This window comes from Pholcus phalangioides, unplaced genomic scaffold (genome assembly GCF_987345545.1).
Source record: "Pholcus phalangioides strain wild (caught in Gottingen) unplaced genomic scaffold, Ppha-v1.0 ptg000009l_1, whole genome shotgun sequence".
NCBI classification, from domain to species: Eukaryota; Metazoa; Arthropoda; class Arachnida; order Araneae; family Pholcidae; genus Pholcus; species Pholcus phalangioides.
This window is the reverse complement of record NW_028301602.1, coordinates 1,910,651-1,929,312: the sequence shown is the minus strand read 5'-3', so window position 1 is coordinate 1,929,312 and position 18,662 is coordinate 1,910,651. Positions and strand designations below refer to the sequence as shown.

The 18,662-nt window shown below is 35.1% G+C and overlaps 2 protein-coding genes across 3 annotated transcripts in view; one reads left to right on the top strand and one right to left on the bottom strand.

Annotated features, from left to right (window-relative positions):
- Positions 1–12,429, top strand: part of LOC149081619 (next to BRCA1 gene 1 protein-like) — a 43,877-nt gene extending 31,448 nt beyond the window's left edge. For both annotated transcript variants that reach the window (XM_089237028.1, XM_089237027.1), the window contains exons 12-15: positions 445–788; positions 4,002–4,192; positions 9,692–9,806; positions 11,734–12,429. In XM_089237028.1, coding sequence (XP_089093154.1) covers positions 445–788; positions 4,002–4,192; positions 9,692–9,806; positions 11,734–11,973 — 890 coding nt within the window. In that variant the 3' untranslated portion in view covers positions 11,974–12,429. The remainder of the gene's footprint in view (positions 1–444; positions 789–4,001; positions 4,193–9,691; positions 9,807–11,733) is intronic.
- A 540-nt stretch (positions 12,430–12,969) lies between these two features.
- Positions 12,970–18,630, bottom strand: LOC149081618 (coiled-coil domain-containing protein 12). Its single transcript, XM_089237029.1, has 5 exons — positions 18,297–18,630; positions 17,724–17,800; positions 14,632–14,687; positions 13,225–13,336; positions 12,970–13,113 (listed from the first exon to the last, which is right to left on the bottom strand). Exons 1-5 carry the CDS (start codon positions 18,434–18,436, stop codon positions 13,046–13,048), a joined length of 453 nt encoding a protein of 150 aa, XP_089093155.1. The 5' UTR covers positions 18,437–18,630; the 3' UTR covers positions 12,970–13,045.
- Positions 18,631–18,662: the final 32 nt, after the last annotated feature.

Here is an 18,662-nt window from a genome sequence, read left to right as displayed (position 1 = left end):
AAGGAATACATTTCATGATTTTTTTAAAATGTAAATATACAATGCAGAAACTTGAGATATTCATGAAGAGATTTATTCAGCAGACAAGATATTCATTTTAGTTATGTACCAGATCTAAAATATTTTAAATCCATCTGTGAGTTGATAATGTTTATGAAAATATGTAATGAATATGTGTATGTGGGGCACATTTTGTTTGAAAACTATTTTTCACAAAACACTTCATACTCGGCTCTTTTAGAATATTTGTATATATGAATGAGCTGAACACCATTGAAAATTGATTATTTCCAAAATTTCATTCTCCAATAGCTTGAAAAATATTTGGTTTTACTGTGTGTTTTAATTTGATTAATTTCATTGATGCTTATATAGTTGAAAATCATTGCATGTGTGGAATGAATGAAGTCAAGTGTGATATATTGCTTCTGGATCTATTACTAGCTAGAAACAATCTGAATGAAGATGATGCTCCAATCATAAGTGAAATGAATCGGTCTCCCTCAAAGCCATCCGGGAATCCAGAGCAAGTATCGCAAGAAACAGGAGCTCCAGAAGAAGCTGAATATTTCAATGTTAACAGAGAGATGCAGGTTAAAGAGATGAGCGTGAGAAGGAAAGAGATCATAGCTAAATCTGACTTGAGACTCAACTATTCCCCATCATCCTCGAGTGTTAGTGTCATTGAAAGTGAGGATAATATGTCACCTTCTGCACCATCAGCCCCACCTATAGATATTACAGAACCACAAGAACGTCCGGTGGAATTGGTATCTACCCATGTCCAGGTGAGCTTACTACAGCCAAATGTTATTTAGACAAATTCACTTGAAGCAAATATTTGCTTAACAAAAATTAAATACAGTAAAAGTCATAATAAGAGCTAACAATTGTGGGAAATATTGTTATAATGAACTTCTTATTAGAAGCAATAAATTTTGTAGAATTCTTATGCTTTATCTGCATTATGATCACCTTTTAAATCATTTCATTCTGATATTAGCAAATGAACAGGACTCCAGTCATGAAATTTACTTTTGTGCTTACAAAAATTTACTCTCAAACATTTTTTTCACAGACTTCCATATTCTCAAAACCCTATAGGCCCTGGCAGACAGTGAAAGATTACCATAGTCTGGTACTATTGTACTTGTCCTCTATTCATTGAAAGTAAAAATAGTTTTATGAAGTCATGGCATGTATGTATGTTGGGAAAGCCTGAGTGATGGAAAATGTGACTTTTCTGTGTCCTCCTTTGTTAAAAGTATCTGAGAGTAATATTTGTGGAGCATGTACAATAATAAATGGTGATTTTTCACAATTTGATTCAAACTTCTGATAATTAATTAAAATAAAATGTTTATTAATGCAATTAACACAATTCCCATATTAAGTAATCTATAAATGTTTCTTATATTTTAATAAAACCCAGCTTTTGCAATTTAATTATTTTATAGCTTAACTCAAGGAATTATTTTGTGTGTGGGAATTCTCTGTTAATGTTATTATTAACTATATAATAAAGATGTTTTCCCTAGTTACACTTTCAATATGCTTAATTACGACTCTGTTTTGCAAAAACTGTGATAAAATCGAAGCAATCACAGTGTGCTCAATGAAGCATAATGTAATTTAATTAGCAATGATTTACAATATACATGGTGGTTTATAACTAAAGTTCTTATTTCAAAACTATTACTAAACCAGACATGCACCTCATCCATATTCCACTGCGGAACTTGTAATGAATTGGTACATGTTGGAATGTGCGTGTATGGTGAACCTTGTTTCTGTGTAATGCTTGTTATGTGTAGTGCTGCCATCTGCAATCAATTTTTTTAAGTTTTTTCTAAACTCGTAGTGAGTGAAGTGGAATGAATAATTGTAATGTGTAGGCCTGTTGCTCACTGTGGCGAGACTTTTTAATGGGGAGATCAGTTTGCATTAATGCCTTAAAGTTGGGAACTGCAGAAAACCAACTTCAGCCAAACACCACTGAGGCAATGGTGGGGTCAACCAGGATCCTTGCAATGCGAGTCCGTCACTATGACCACTCAACCACCGCAGCTGTTTATTTCAAAACACTGTAAAATAAAAACCACTGGTCAGAATGACGTGAAAATTTGTATTACCATTCATGAATGTTCCTGAGGCAAGGAATTTTGTATGGCAAAGAGGAAACAAATACTTTAAAATGTAAGATAGATGGCATTGTACTGATCCAGCACATAGGAAATTTGCTCGCAGAATGAATATGACAGCCAGTCAAGGGAAAATGATAATGCAGTTAGCATGACACAATTTCATAATTTATAGAAACATCACAAAAATGAAGTCATTTAAACAAACAACTGCAACTTACACAAGCAATGTTAAATATGCTGTCCACTGTGTTCTGACTGTGAGATGAAAGAACAAAAGTACTCGTTCGACTACAGATCAGAGTAGGCCTATGCCATGGTAATGATGTGAATGTGCTTTTAATTCACCAAAGTTTGCAATCCGACCACTGCACATAACATTTTGGGGGTATCCCCAAAGCCAAAAGTTGCAAGGGTTATAGTAGTGTTCACCTGCCAGGTGTGATGTCATGTTATTGTCAAAATGGTTTTCCGGCAAGTGCTTTGCTGGTGTTGCAATGTACATCTCGATAAAAGTTGTGCTATCCACCAGGGCTGGACAAATAAAAAATTTAGGTGCCACCCAAATTCGCTAAGAGCAAAGCATGTTTTTCCCCCAAGAAAAACAGTTCTGGGTATTTTTTCTTTTTTACTTTTCCGGGACCCATTCTCATGTTGGAAGACACATTATTACAAAATCAAAAAAAAAAAATTGTCTCATACTAACATTTCAATTTAACTATGATGCATATAAAATTTTAAGTGCCAAAACTGATTTTCTAGTCACTCTGGCATCCGAGATTTGTCCAGCCTTGCTATTCACACATTGATGTAGTTGCATAAAATATATTATAAATTCCATCAAGAAAATTCCATTGCTTCATGCAATGGACCCATGCCAATTTTCAAGCCATTCCTATCAGCAGTTCTTATTCGTGTTTTGGAATCAGAACTCTAAGTATAATCACCCTATATATAGCTGATTATTTTTTATAAATCACTTACTACTGTACATCCTAACCAAACTGTGACCCATTCCATATTCCAAGGAATTTCTAACTGAAATTTTTTTCTTTTGGACAGGGATCACTGGCCAATTTCCGGCTTTTGCTACTGTACAGTAGAACCTTGATTAACTGTGGGTAGTGTTGAAAATATGTAAAAATAATTCAATATTATGCCTGGTGGTGATATACATACAGTACAAGATGTGCTGCTCCCTATGGAAAAAAATGAAAATGTGAGGTAAAATGTAACTCTGTGAGGTAATTTAATCACTAGTACATAGGTCTTTGTCTTTAAGGAGCAGCTGGTCTACTTTTGGATTATAAGACCACCTGCCCTTAGTATGCCAGTGAAGTCACTCATTATAGTGAGATTCTTGCTTATAAGCCATACTGTCATGCCAGACTTCTTCTGTATTTTTCACACTTGATATAATTAAATCACGGTTTTGTCAATTGATATCAAATGTAGTTTGATTACAAAATTTTTTCTCTCCGTGTTTCTTTCTCTTTATCAAACCTCATATTAACACGGTTTGACTGCATTTTATTATCCATTCTAATTTTTAATTCTATATATACCTATGCATTTTTCCTTTCTAAACATGAAAGTTTTATTCGGTGAGAAATGATAAAACCCACATTCTTCAGCATTAAAAATGTCACAAGACCTGTAAGCATCATTGAGAACAGTATTCTTCTACTCTGAAACAATTCATCCTCAATACCCTTTAAGCTAATGTTATGGGCATAAATTCTTTGACAAAAACTGTTAGTTTTAAAGTGCTCTTTAATCGCTATAAGTTTATACCATGAGTTCACACAATTCTGCATACAGACTTTTCTGTATATATTTATCTTTTTTCCTTCTAACCAGGCAAATGAAAATGTTGCTGCTGTTGTTGTACAGTATGATCAGCCACCACAGAACTGTACATTCCCAAAATTCCCACTTGATACAGAGGATTCTCCTGTTTATGCCACGATGTCATCCTCAAGCAGTTCTGCTAACACTGAAAGTACTTCTGTCAGCACTCCATCGCCAGTACATACAACAAATGAACAACAGTAAGATTTTTATTTTTGAGTTTACAAACTGAAGTAACTGATTAGATTTGTATTACTTCCATTCATTAGCCTGAGAGGTTATTCATTCAAGCCATGTTTGATGTACAGGGTGCATAGCAACCCCTAAGGCATTTTACTTATCCTATAGGTATACTTCCAATTAGAAAAAGTTTCCAAATAAGATTGTATGTTTGTTAAAAAAAATTAACTTTTTATATAGTCCCAGTGACCCAATTAGAAAGTTGTTGCCCTGTCTCTCCTGATGCCAACTAAAAAAAATTCCATGTGCTAAAGTGCAATATTCACTGAGATATTCAAATTCGAAAAAACAGGAAAGTTGAAAAGTTGAGATAAAACAGCTCTACATGCGGACAAACAGTTTTACCTGCATTTAATGTTTTTTTTTTCCGAATTTCCTCCATTTTTCGAATTTAAGTATCTCTTTGAATATCACACTTAAGCACATAGAATTTTTTTTAATTGACATCAGGAGAGGCAGGGCAACAACTTTCTAATTGGGTCATGGGGACTGTATAAAAAGTATTTTTTTTATTTTAATAACTATACAACCCCTTGAAACGTGAATGACGTATCTGAGTACTGCATCTTATTTGGAAACTTTTTCTAATTGGAAGTATAGCTATAGGATCAATGGTTCGCCAGTAAAATGCTTTACTACTCCCTACCCCTGTTTGCTATGCACCCTGTATATGTTACGTTGAATGTGATATCGCCATAATATCTAGTTACTATGTGTAATCACCAATTGTCTTTGGTGAGTTTCTTAAATTTTCCTATATTTGTCACTTTTATCAGTGATTTTATGTAATTCCTGAATGAAGTTGGTAAGTGTGAGAGAAATCATGCTGAAATATGTCACTTAAACTACTTACAGTAAGTGATAAACTTTTTCTAATTGGAAGTATAGCTATAGGATCAATGGTTCGCCAGTAAAATGCTTTACTACTCCCTACCCCTGTTTGCTATGCACCCTGTATATGTTACGTTGAATGTGATATCGCCATAATATCTAGTTACTATGTGTAATCACCAATTGTCTTTGGTGAGTTTCTTAAATTTTCCTATATTTGTCACTTTTATCAGTGATTTTATGTAATTCCTGAATGAAGTTGGTAAGTGTGAGAGAAATCATGCTGAAATATGTCACTTAAACTACTTACAGTAAGTGATTATTTATCTCCCATGTGTAATAGGTGAACCCAGTGACAGATTGCCTTATAGGCTTGACATTCTGCAGCGCAGGGCTCTGAGGTCCTCAAAAATCTCAAACTTATTTTTTGGTAAAATTTCTTGAAGATCAAATTTTTTTTCAAGTAGGAAATTCAGAATTTTGTTACCCCACATAACAAATGGTGATAGTAAATCCAGTAAATATATTTAGTAATATTTTTCAGGCATGTAGAATATTTATTCTGACATGTATTATTGTAAGTCACATACCTGACAGGCCATGTAAAGTTTTTGAGATTTGTGCAGCGCTGATGTAATACCAGAGGGGAAGAACATTTGGTATTTCATTTGAACATGTGTAATCATAATTTTATTTATGTACTCACTTGCGCCAAATAGAAATTGATCTTATCTAAGCACTTTAAACGATCAACCTGGTGGCTATTTTGTTACAAATGGATGCACACCTGAGAAAGATTTTGAAAGCATTGAATTTTATTGATTCATACGTGTGGTATATGAATGACCATCTAACAGCTGAGGTGCCTAATATTTATACAAACATGTTCAGTTTAACAGGACTGGCAGAGGCATTTTGAATCAGCGAGTGGATGCTCATCTTGAGCTTTATAATGTAGGAAATTTATATTTCTCAATAAATTCTGGGGTACTGAGATGTATGTCACCTATTAGTGCTCGAGCACCCACAGCACCTCTGGTTTCAACACCACCGAGGACTGTGTTTTAATTCTCAGTTGTAATTGGCTTTACTAGGTTTCATTTGAATAAACCATTGTGAGCACAAAATGACTGTGGTGCTGCAAAATTGAACAAATTGAAAATATTCACAGTAATAAGACTGATAGAGAAATTTGATTTCTGTTTGTGTTGTAAGACAGAGCTTACTAGGGTGGAGATACATGGGAACATGAAGGGCTTGCACCCCCCCCCCCCCCGCATCAAATATTTGTATGGTCGATCAAAATACATTGTGTATATATGTATTGACATAATCATCATGCCCCATGAAAAGTTGCAAAAGAATGAAATTGATTTCTTATGTTTCTATAATGTAAATTCATTCACGTCCCCCCATTTTATTAACACAAATCCATCTAATGGGGTGGTGACTCACATTTTGGGAACCACTGGTATAAAAAACCATCCACCATGGCTCATTATGTCGAACGAGAAAAGGTCACCGAAAAGTCACCAAATTTAGCTTTTGGTACACACCCTGCAGAACATTTTATTAAGAAAAATAGAAAAAAGGATCTTACATTTCTTAAACAATGTATCTCTCACGTATATCGTATCAAATAATTTTACCCTCAATAATTGTTCGTTTGCTTCAATAGAAACACTAGTTCTGTTTTGATGCTTTGCCTACTAATGTTTCACTATCTGGAATGAACTACACCAAATTTTTAAAAAATCCTTTCAGCACAGGCAGTCAATACTTTGGCTGTGGTTGGTTAACAGGGTTCAAAAATCGCATATCACTCTCCGTAATTACATCTTTACCCAAAACATTATTAAAAACTATTCTACCACTTAAAATCAGACATTGTATCAACAATCTTAGTATTTTTTTTATTTTTACCCTTTCGCCATGAAATGGTTCCAAACTTCCTCAAAAATTTTAATGTAATTGTCAGGAATCTAGAGCCACAGTTTTGTTGACCCTTATTTCTTTCTTCTTTTGTGACATCGATTCCCATATTAGAATTTAACACTAATGAGCTTAGAATAAATACAGCAAAGTGTGCATCTATTAATATGATTGTTCATATCTATTTTTATATGCTGAAGACAAGACTTTATTTTTTGATGTTGATGCTTCTTTTATCTTCAATTGCAGCTTCTTTTTTTCATGCTAGTTAGGGATACCCATTCAGCTCGGGAGCAGGTGTTCCTTTGCACAAAATCAATAGTTTTGGCTTTCGATTTCAAAATCGCAATCATGTCCTAGACATTTCTTTAATACAAATACAACGCCACAACAGCATATATTTAAAAAATGCAGCAACCCAATTAAAAATGCAATTAATAAAAATTATAAACAATATATACACATGATAAAATATTATACAATGCCCATAAAGAATACTTATGGTTGTCTTATTCTAAGAATGAATAGCTTCTCGATTTACCCAAACATGTTTATCGTATTTCTTTTTAAACGTGTCAATTGTGTTACAATTTACTACCTCCGGGGGGTAAGCTATTCCATTTATTAACAACCCTATTAGAGAAAAATTCCCTGCGACACCATAACCTTGCATTGTCCCTCACCAATCGATACTGGTGTCCCCTTGTAAAAGCAGTCGATTGGCGGTGTACTAAAAGTTCATGGTCCATCCTATCCATCCCATTGAAAATATTGAACACTTCATCATATCTCCTCGACACCTGCGTTCATCCAATGTAAACATATTCAAAAAATGAAGTCTCTCTTCATAACTCATGCCAATAATGACATGCGTAGCTCTTCTCTGCACCCCCTTCAACCAATTCTATGTCCCTCTGTAGGTATGGTCTCCAAAACCTTACAGCATACTCCAGTCCAGGACGAACTAATCCTCGAAAAAGCGGAAGAATGACTTTAGGAGAACGCGAAGAGACCTTTTTGAAAATGAGACCAAGCATTCTATTAAATTTTTTGACCACCGCTGAACAATGTTCAGAAAACCTAAGCCGCTCGTCAGTGAGAATTCCCAAATCGGTGATGCAACCCTAATTGCATCCAGGATAGTGACACCATTCAACTCATAAGAGAACCATGGGTTGTTCGAACCAAAATGAGCGACCATGCACTTATCAACGCTAAACGTCATGCTCCATTCATTTGCCCATGCTGCAATCCTGTTTAAGTTGGTCTGGAGCAACTCCCTATCTTTTTGATTCCCGATTACCCCCATTAGCTTCACGTCATCTGCAAATTTGCTAGTAATCCCATCGATACCCTGATTGAGTTTATCGATAAAAAGTATGGGGCCAAGGACACTTCCTTGAGGAACTCCACTTGTGATGTCTGTCCAACCAGAGAATTCCCCGTTCACCATAACTCATTGCGACCCATCTCTTAACCACGATTCTATCCAATTCAGCAAGTTGCTCCCAATTCCGAAATTGACGATACGATGATCACTGGAAGAAAACTCTTCCACCATCGAAACATGTTCAACTAGATCCTCAGAACTAGTAAGAACTAAATCCAAAATAGCAGTACTTCTAGTGGCTTCTGATACAAAAAATTTTCGAGCACCAACTTAAGAAAGTCTCTTTCATACTGATCTCTAGTATGATGTTAAACCAGTATTTACGATTTTACTGGTGTTGTCACTATTTATTTGAGATCTGTGGTTTTCACAAACTTTGGTAACAACTGATCAGTTTTAACACAAGATTCAAGAGAATGACAATAACACGTATTCTATCGTGCCTCTACAGGAAGTATCAATGCATTTCCACCTTCTGTATACCATGCTTTTGAAAGATGATGATTGTGAAAATATTTAACTATACTGTACTTGTAACATGCTTTGTTACACCAGTTTTTAACCAAATCTATGACTAGCAGGTTTAAAATGTGGGCACTGCACTCATATGTCCTGAAAACTCAAGCTCTTCATCTAGTCTTTCTGGAAGAAACCATATTTGCAGATATTGTCTGTAACAAAACTTGATATTTTACATTTGAAGTTTTCTTCTATTGATTTCACTGAACAAAAAACCAAATTTGCTAAATAATTTCCAGTATGTGATGAGCCAGATGTGTCAATAGCATCAGTAGGGATGACTTTACTACTCTGTTTGGTAACACACACACACAATTGGTTCATTCTGGATATCCATCCATCCATTGATTGCCATGTTAAACTGTCTGATTTTCTAAATCAGCTTTACATCCCATAGCTAAATCTTGAGTAACTATTTTTCAGCTAAATTGGTACAACTATCACATCTGACATATTTGATATATTTTAATATTATAAATAACATTTAAAAATAGAATTAAAATAATATAATATAAATTTAAATCACTTTTTAAAGCTGCATAGTTTTATTTGATTGAAACAGGTATTTTTTTTCATATCTGAAATTGATTTAAATCAGTGAATTTTTTTAAAAAAATCAACTGATTTAAATCACTATAACCCTGGTGGTAACATTCAAAATATTTTTTCTGAGTGGAAGTATCCTCTGAAAATAATGGTAGAGGAATAAACTGTTAGGCACTGATGAAAGTTGACACTGTATTTACATTTATTCTAATGATTATATGTATTTTTTTCCCTGCCATAGTACTGTTCAAGTCTTGCCTGAAGGTTTGGTTACAGGAGCTTTGATAGCTGCTGCTTCCGTATATAACAACACAAAAGCTTTCATTTCAAGAATGCAACCTGGGAAAAATGAACAGGTATGTTGATGTATATTTTTTTCAATCTACACAGGAACTAGTTCTAAAGCTTTCATTTGTTTGTTTTTCCAAGAATGTTGATTCAATATGTTATTTTAAACAAATAAATTGACAAGTTTGGAAATTTCCTTTGATTTTTGAACTTTCTCTTCAGATCATTCTGGGACTTTTAGATCTTTGATTTCATAGATTATCATCTTGCACTATTTCGTTTCCGCTCATATTACTTCTAAGTTTAAAAATTTTATTGAACATGAAGAGATTTTTCTGCAATGAGGGTGCTCAACTGTTTTAAAAACATTTTCCACATATGTGATTTGGTAAATAGTCCCAAGAAGTAAGTTTTCTGAGTAATAAAAAATAATGTAAATTATAATGTAGTGATGAAGAGATAAGTTTGGTACATGTGAGAATTTTCAAGATATCACTCTCCACATTGAAAGGAGAATACAAGATTGCATTCTTCCTGCAGCTTATTGTCACAAACAGCCAAGGCAATACTCTGTCCAGGCAGATTGTTGTGAGCTCATTACCACAGGAGGAACATGTATGCAACAGGGATTTCCAAGCATTTTATTGTGTTCACTGCCTGTACAATCTTGAGACTGTATCATTTGGGATCATACACATCCATTTGGGAATCGCCACGTTCAATATAAAGTGAAACCTCGCTACAGCAATATTCAATACAAATACCACGCCACAACAGGCAAATTGCCCAACGAGGTGGCTGACTTAAGAACATCATGAATCCCCAAGCCATTTTTTGGAGGCCCTACCTACTACTGCTACACCACACATGCTTTTATCATTTTATTATGAGTGACGAATACAAGTAAGGATCAGAGATATTATTGTAAAGAGCATGTTTAATCTATAAGCTAAAATTCCCTGTATAACTGAGTTAGTAGTTCTCTGTTACAGCCTGTGTTGGAGGCTGTGTTGTGAATACGATTTTTGTCAGCCAAAATAGAAGTGAAAAAAATTTTGAAGAAAATATAAATTTTTAGGTAATACAAGAGAGAGATGCTGTTTAATATTGCAGACAAGACATTATTCTATAAACATAAATTTCAAATTAATTCAATGATTAGTTCAAAAGTTATTATTTTTTTGCTAAACATCTGCAGAACCAGTGATTCCATTTACATCTCCAGGTTAAGTTATCCACTTTTTCAATACAGCCTTTACCACAGCTGCTGTGGTGGTAGAGTGGTTATAGTGATGGACTCGCGATGCGAGGATCCGGGTTCGAACCCCATAGTGGTGGTCAACTGAAGTTGGTTTTCTGTGGTTCCCAACTTCAAGACGTGAATGCGAGCCGATCTCCCCATTAAAAAGTCTCGTCACAGAGAGCAACAGGCCTACAACGTTACAAATATTCAATCATTACGCTCACTCACAATTTAAAGTATAGATGGCAGCACTGAAATATCATACACAACACTAGCTACACACTCACTTTGTTCCAGACTCTGCCACGAAGCTGGGCTGGAAGAGATCTAAGCAACAGGATAAGTCCGGTGGCAGAGACCCTGGCGTTCATTCATTCAGCCTTTACCACAAATTACAACTGGTCTGAAGGTGAAATTACACCATCTAGCAGAGATTAGTCCCATATAAAAAAAATCTGGGTCAAAGTTGTGTGATGAACAGTCAAGCAGGTCATATATACTTGCTTAAAACTGATGAGGATGAAACATTTGGATGTCATGATTTATCCGTACTACTGCTATTACTAACTGCTATTATATTACCTGATGCCAGCCATTGAAAGCTTACATACTTTTGAAGAGTTATTTGCTTTTGCAACTAATACAAACTCATAAATTTTGAGTGTTTAATTTCTTTAACTATGAACTCAAATCATCACTCTCTTCAAATTTTGTACCATATCTTATCGTCAATAACACTGAGAATCTTTCAGGATAAAAGCACCCAGAGATCGGACAACAGCACCCAGTCTTATGATGGAGCAACAGCTGCAACTGAATCACAGAACCCTCTCGAGCAACTGGTTGAAATGGGTTTCTGTAATCGAGCATTGAACGAGAGGCTACTGCGTGAGAATAAGGGAGAAGTAGCTGCTGTTGTTGCAGAGCTTGTCAATATGGATGACAATGACTGGTATGCATCTCGTCTGCCAGATTCTGCATCTGTAGATTGATTTAATTTTATTTATGACAAAACGCAAATGAGAAATTCACCATTTCTTGATGTAGTGATTTCTTATACTATGATGCATGGAAACTCTCCTACCCTCGATATAGTATCAGATTATTAAAAATTAAAAGTGTGAACTATCTTTTTAGTTATTTAATTTTTTTTTTTTTGTTATGAATTTATATGCAATATCAGGCACACATAGTTTATTTGTGCGCCTCAAGTTTCAGGGGTTTGATTTGAGTGTGCTTTTTTTTTTTTTTTTTTTTTTTTGCTTTTGGGATACATTTCTTTTTGACTAATATTTTTACTGTGATCTTGTATTTCTGTCTCATAAGTATACATGTGGAATATTAGTAAATTGTATGTAAAAGAAGATATGAATTTTTCTTAAGGTATCTGTCGACTTATATATATGTATGTAATACATATATCTAATAAAATTTTATTTAAAAATGTTCTCATATACCGTATTTTTCACTACAGTAAAAGTATCATATAATGAAAATGATTTATGGCAAGATTCTTCTTATAAGCTAGAGTGACTACTACCAAACCAAACATGCACCTAGTCCATATTCCTCTACTAGAGTAACTGTCACGACAAGGTGGAGATAACAATTTGTATGTCTACTCATGCTTTGAGGTAGTTTTGTAAGAGAAAATGTATCTATTAAACTCTTCTGGGGGAGGGACATGATCCCTAAATCAAGCAGGTGACTAAAGTTTAAGAACCACTGGTCTACAAGTTAATGTTGAAGATGTAAAAAATATTGTTTTAGGGTCAACAAAACTCTAGAAAGTGCCAATTTCCTTTTAATTCTTCTCCAATTATACTAAAAATGAATTGCTACTACTTATCACACATTCTTTTCATAAATATTGTGTGATGGATATGTGTCGAAACTGGGATCTCAATGAGAGTCAAATCAGCAAATACTTCACATCACATAATTACTAAAAACAAATATTTGGTTGTAAGTGATAAAGAAAAACTCAGTCACAATTAAAAAAGTTTATATACAATGATAGAGGATTATCATACATGTTAGACTGAGGATGATATAAAAAGTACTTCAGTCCTTTGCACATGAATTAACGACATCTGCTAGATCTTCATTTTCCGAGTTTAGTAATCTTTCTCCTATAATGAATACAATAGTAAATTATGTACCATGTGAATCTATATTTCTTCAGTGTAAAACTTCACAACCACTAGCTTTTAACTGAAATATTGTGTAGTAAAAAATCATACTTATCAATTCAACTATGGCTCTTTGCGTCCTTTTCTCTAGTTTTTCCAGTTTCTTGGCAACGTCTCTTTTCAGGTCCCAATCTGGTTTGCGCGGAGCCAACATAGAAAGATCCTTTGAAAGCATCAATTGGTTTAATTTGAAATTTATATAAACTCAAGAAAACATACACAAGTAATACCTTATGAAGTGTTAAGTTCATGAATAATTTTAAATTTCACAAGGAAATATTCTACAGTAGAACCTTCATTAACAGATACTTTTGAATACTACTTCGCCATACATGCACCTGGTAGACATTCCTCGGAAATTTATAACAAACTGTATGTGTGAACTTAATATATTCACGAGGCTGTCAGAATAATGCTAGTTTGTATTATACTGGTGTGGTGTCTTAACATATTTCAAATGCTGTGTATCATGTATAAAATCAATAATTTTAATGTTGTGTATCATGTTGAAGGTTTCTCTGCTAAGAAACCTTTTCAAATGGAACCCAAGTTAAAAACTGCAGACCAGCACTGTGCCTCTAATGGGGTTCAAACCTGGATTCTTGCAACTTGTACAATACCCATATGATTGTATAACAGCACTTTTGAAGGTAGTGGAACAGAGTCTCAATGTATTTTGCTAATCAGGGTGTACAGCTAACATCACACAGCGTAAATGTGGATTTTATTGTAAAACTTCATATGAATCTTATCTGAGGCCTACATGTTATTTGGGTACTTTTACTAATTAGAAATATTCCTCTAAGATCATTTGCCAGTAATTCATGGCGTGTGATGTTATCTATGCACCCTGTACATTAACAGATGCTTCCCATCAGCAGATAAACATTTTGGTCCCATGGTGTCCGTTATCAAGAGGGTCTACTTTATTAAATTCTTGCTTTGACAGAGAAACATGCAAGTAACAAAAAATCAAAAATTATTTTTTTGTGAATAAGGTTTAACATGAACCCATGCCAGTAGCATAGTAAACCAAGTAAGTCACTGGAAGAAATAGTTTAGTTTCTGCTGCTCTTCAAAGATGGCATTAGCAATGAGTGTTTATGGCTTTGCCACAGAAACTTTGGATTGTCCTGCAAAACACTATTTGGTTTTTGTGTTCTACATGCTTTTCCATGTCAACCTGACAATTACAATAGGCCTAGACACTCTGCGAAATAATGTTATACTACTATTGTTCAATAATTGGAACATATTCTATGTAAATATGAATATAACTTCTGGAACATCCTAAGCTGCTGCCTCTTGACCAGTTTTAAAAAAAGTATTTACCAGGACTGGAATTTAAAATCTTTGCTTAGGATGAGTAATAGTCATTATGCTGTAAACACAAAATCGCAGATCGATTAAAAACGATACCCAAGAAAAATTAATTATGCATGATATGAATCACCTTACCACTTCATGAGCATCTGATTTCTCTTCATTAATGTGTTCTTTCACTACTTCTTCCACTAAAATTGAATAAACACAGAATTCAGAGGGGGGGGGAAATTCAGTAAATTGCTACAAATGTATGAAACAAAAATAGTCAATGTCACTGCATTCAAGGCATGAAAGGATTTTCTATCTACTTGCTATAATACAGGCATAGGTGGTAGATAAACTTGGAAGTCTTGGGGGTGGCATGATGATGTGTCAATTCATATATACATTAGATCAGTCGACTTTACCGTTGATGCTGGAGGGGGGGGGGCAATGCCCCCCGTATCTCCGCCCATGAATTCAGGGTGGTCATAAAATGACTACAATATACTATCCCCCTAGATGCGAATGAAATTTGACAGGGGTGTAGCCAGAAATTTTGTTCGGGGGACCAAAGTGATAGAACTATAGATTCTGCCATCTTTTCCCCTTTTTTCAGTCGTCATCTCACATTTTGGGGAGGGGGCAGGCCCCCAAATCCCCCCCCCCCTGCTACGCCCTTGAAATTTGAGACTTAATTTAACGAGAAGAAAAATGGAAACCTAGCTCTTGCGGTTACACTCACAGCAAGAACAATTTAGGAAATTCAAATGGCAAGATCCAATTTTATGCATTGCAAAGTGATTGGTGCAATGAACGGCATTGGAATGGCATCAGCCACAGAAACGTGGAAAAAACCAATGCAGATCACATTACTGCTGCTGGAAGCCTCCCCTTGTCCTCAGGTGTTAGCGCACCAACCCCTTGATAAGATCATCTTTGTCTGCGTCCTGCACAACATTTATGATATTACAGGTACCATTCCAACGCCATTCATGGTTTTTCACTGCACCAATCACTTGCCAATGCATAAAAGTAAGTGTTGTCATTTGAAATTCCAAGAATTCTGTAGCTGTGACAGTGACTGGAAGAGCTAGAGTGTTGTTCTTCTCTTCATTTGTATTTGTATTCCATAAGATGGGAAACTAGCTCTTCTAGACTTTCCAATATTACAACTTTCACATGTATAATCTTTTAGTATTTGTACATTTTTGCGGCAACTGCAGCTTACATATTTGCAAAGTTATCCTATATATCAGCCTCTTGTAAGGGCCCTAGATGCGAGTGATGGGCCAAATATTATTTATGAGTTTATTATAGAGTACATGATACTGGGATAAAAATTTTGTATTGACGGGAAAAAAATTGCATGTACTGCTTAATTTTGAAATGCTGTGAATGTGTGGAAAAAAACAGATATTGATAATTTTATACAGTCGCCCCTTCCCCCGTATTCGCAGGGGTTACGTTCCAGAGGTGACCGCGAATAACCGAAACCATAGATGTTTTTGTATATCTCGTTTATTGGACATCATGAGAAAGAGTAGGGTGAGACAGAGGTAGAAGGGAATGTAAAAGAGGGTGCAGCGATTGTTGGGGGTGTTTTCTGAAAAGAACATTGTAATTCCTGTTTGCCGTTTCTTCTTCTTCACATCATCAAGTATGTTGACACAAGGCTTCCTCTACTAATTTTTCTACATGTGAAGAACATAAAATAGAGGGATCTTTGTTATGAAAATAATCTATTGCTGATTTGTGCTTGCGAAGCCCTTCACATTATGTTACTCATGGTGAACTTATCTTCTACTTCTTTATCTTGATCATCTTCATATGGTACCACTTCAGTTTCAGGACCAGTCAGCTGCATTAATTCCTCCTCAATCGATCCAGTATCAATAGAACTTTGAATAGCATGTATTCACTCTCAAGGTACCTCCTGACTTCCGGAACGAAACACCGTTCAAACCAATGCAGGAAAAGTGTTTTCATAGTCCAAGCCTTTTTATTGTTTGTCCAAAATACTGGGAGCTTTGGCTTATATTTCCCTTCAATGCTCACGGGTTCGCAGATTTGAAAATGATGGTGAGCTTTATCATGCTACCCATATACGCATTTGCGCAAAACAACATAGTAAGTCTACTTCTACTTGCCTTAAAACCAGGAGCTCGCTTTTTTTTCTCTCGCTTAACTTCTTTTTGCTGTGTTTTCTTCCAAAATAGTGTAGTTTCATTAGCGTTAAACACCTGCTGATGTGCATAACCCTCTCTTCAATAATTTTCTACAAAGTCATTGGAAATTTTCTAGCTGCCTCCTGGTCGGCAGAAACTTGATCGCCAGTGATTTTTACATTGCGCGATACGAATTGTTTCTTAAACCTATGAAACAACCTTTACTTGCAAAAAATTCTGATGAAATAGACGTTTCATCAGCCTTTTCCTTATGGAAGAGTAAAATTTTTCGCCTTTTCTGTTACAATATCACAATCAATTGTACCCACAAAAAAAACATATTTTTTGTACGAGAAACACGTGGATCCTGTGGACACTGCAAAGTTTTGACTGCTACGGGTACAGCTACAGCCACGGCTGAACGAATTTCAGATTCCTTTTTCTTGATGTATCTCACCGTAGATTCGTTGATTCCATAATGGCGAACCACAGCAGGTATTGACTAACTTTCACCAAGCATAGTTTCATCAATATATCCAATTTTTCTTGTCAAGTTTTCACTTTTATTAGTCTTTTCAAAGCATTAGAAGAATGAGCCATCCTAAACAAGCACAACTCAAATTTTGTAAACAAATCACGTGAATGACGATTGCTGAGTGTCGTCAAAAAAATTTCTCAATAAAGGAAAAAACCGCGAATACGGGAGGGGGGGGGAGCGACTGTATAGGAGAATAAAATTCAGGACATGATTCGGTAAGCTTTTGTTATAACCATACCACTTGCACATTTTTTGTCTTGGCAAATTTTCTTCAAATTTATACCTTTTTTGTGTGTTAATATGTTTAGTATAAACATTTTTTTTAATTTAATGTCCATAAATTTGTTATTTTTGTGAAAGAAACAAGCCAAAATAGGTTAATTTGGTTTCAAAAATGTGTGGTACACTTAAAGTGGAAAAGTACCCATGATTTCTGTGACATAAACCTTTTCAGAAAAAAAAATTATTTTGTAAATTAATTTGTAATTTAAGATACCACTAGAAATTCAATAACTGTTCGTAAAAAAATATGTACAGACCTGATTCAGGTTTAGCTTTAGGTAAGACATTATCTTTCAAACTTTCATCCACAGGAGCATAACTTCGAAACATTGGCCTGCGTTTACAAAAGAAAACACACATTACAAATCAATTTTTGTTTTCCGACATCAGCAAGGTCATAAAAATAACATATTTTTTTAACCCTTAACTGTCGCGGTGGGATCATTTCCGACCCCATGCATTGCTCATCTTGCCACCCCTTGAGAAAGAAGTTACTATTAAACTACATATACACTTCGTCCGTATTCCTCAATGGAATTTCTAATGAATGAGTACATAATGGAATGTGTTGTGAAGCTAACGTGAAGTTTGTTTCTGTGTAATGTTTATTATAGCGCTGCCACCTATATCTCGAACTATGATTGAATATTTGTACCATTGTAGGCCTGGTGACAAGACTTTGTAACGGGGAGTTTGGCTCACATTCGCACCTCAAAATTGGGAACCTAAGTTGGACGCTGTTGAACAATGACACCTAGGAAAAGCAATACCATTTAATTACAACAACAGCTTGGAGAGAAAGAAGCTCAATCGTGAAACATAATGCATACTTTGGTAGAGCAGTTTCATTCGAGGAATCTGCCGAAGCGCTGTTATCATTATCATCGTCTTTGTCTAAATTCTGTCTCAAACTCCGGAGGCGAGCTTTTCTTTGTGCAGCTTGCTCCGCTAGGGAAGTTGTCTCCTCCATGGCTTCCCCTCACAGTTTAAGTGACGATTATTATGGCGCGTGATAAGTCAATTCGAAAAACAATCTCTATCATGCGGGGATTTAATTACGAAACACTTATCCGAAAATTATCTCACAATTGCTTAGAAATAGCATAAAAAAACACAGTATTGCTTACAAACATTACGCATTGTCATATCGGGACGGCTATGACTGATTGATCATGAGGATTGTCATTAGTTCATTT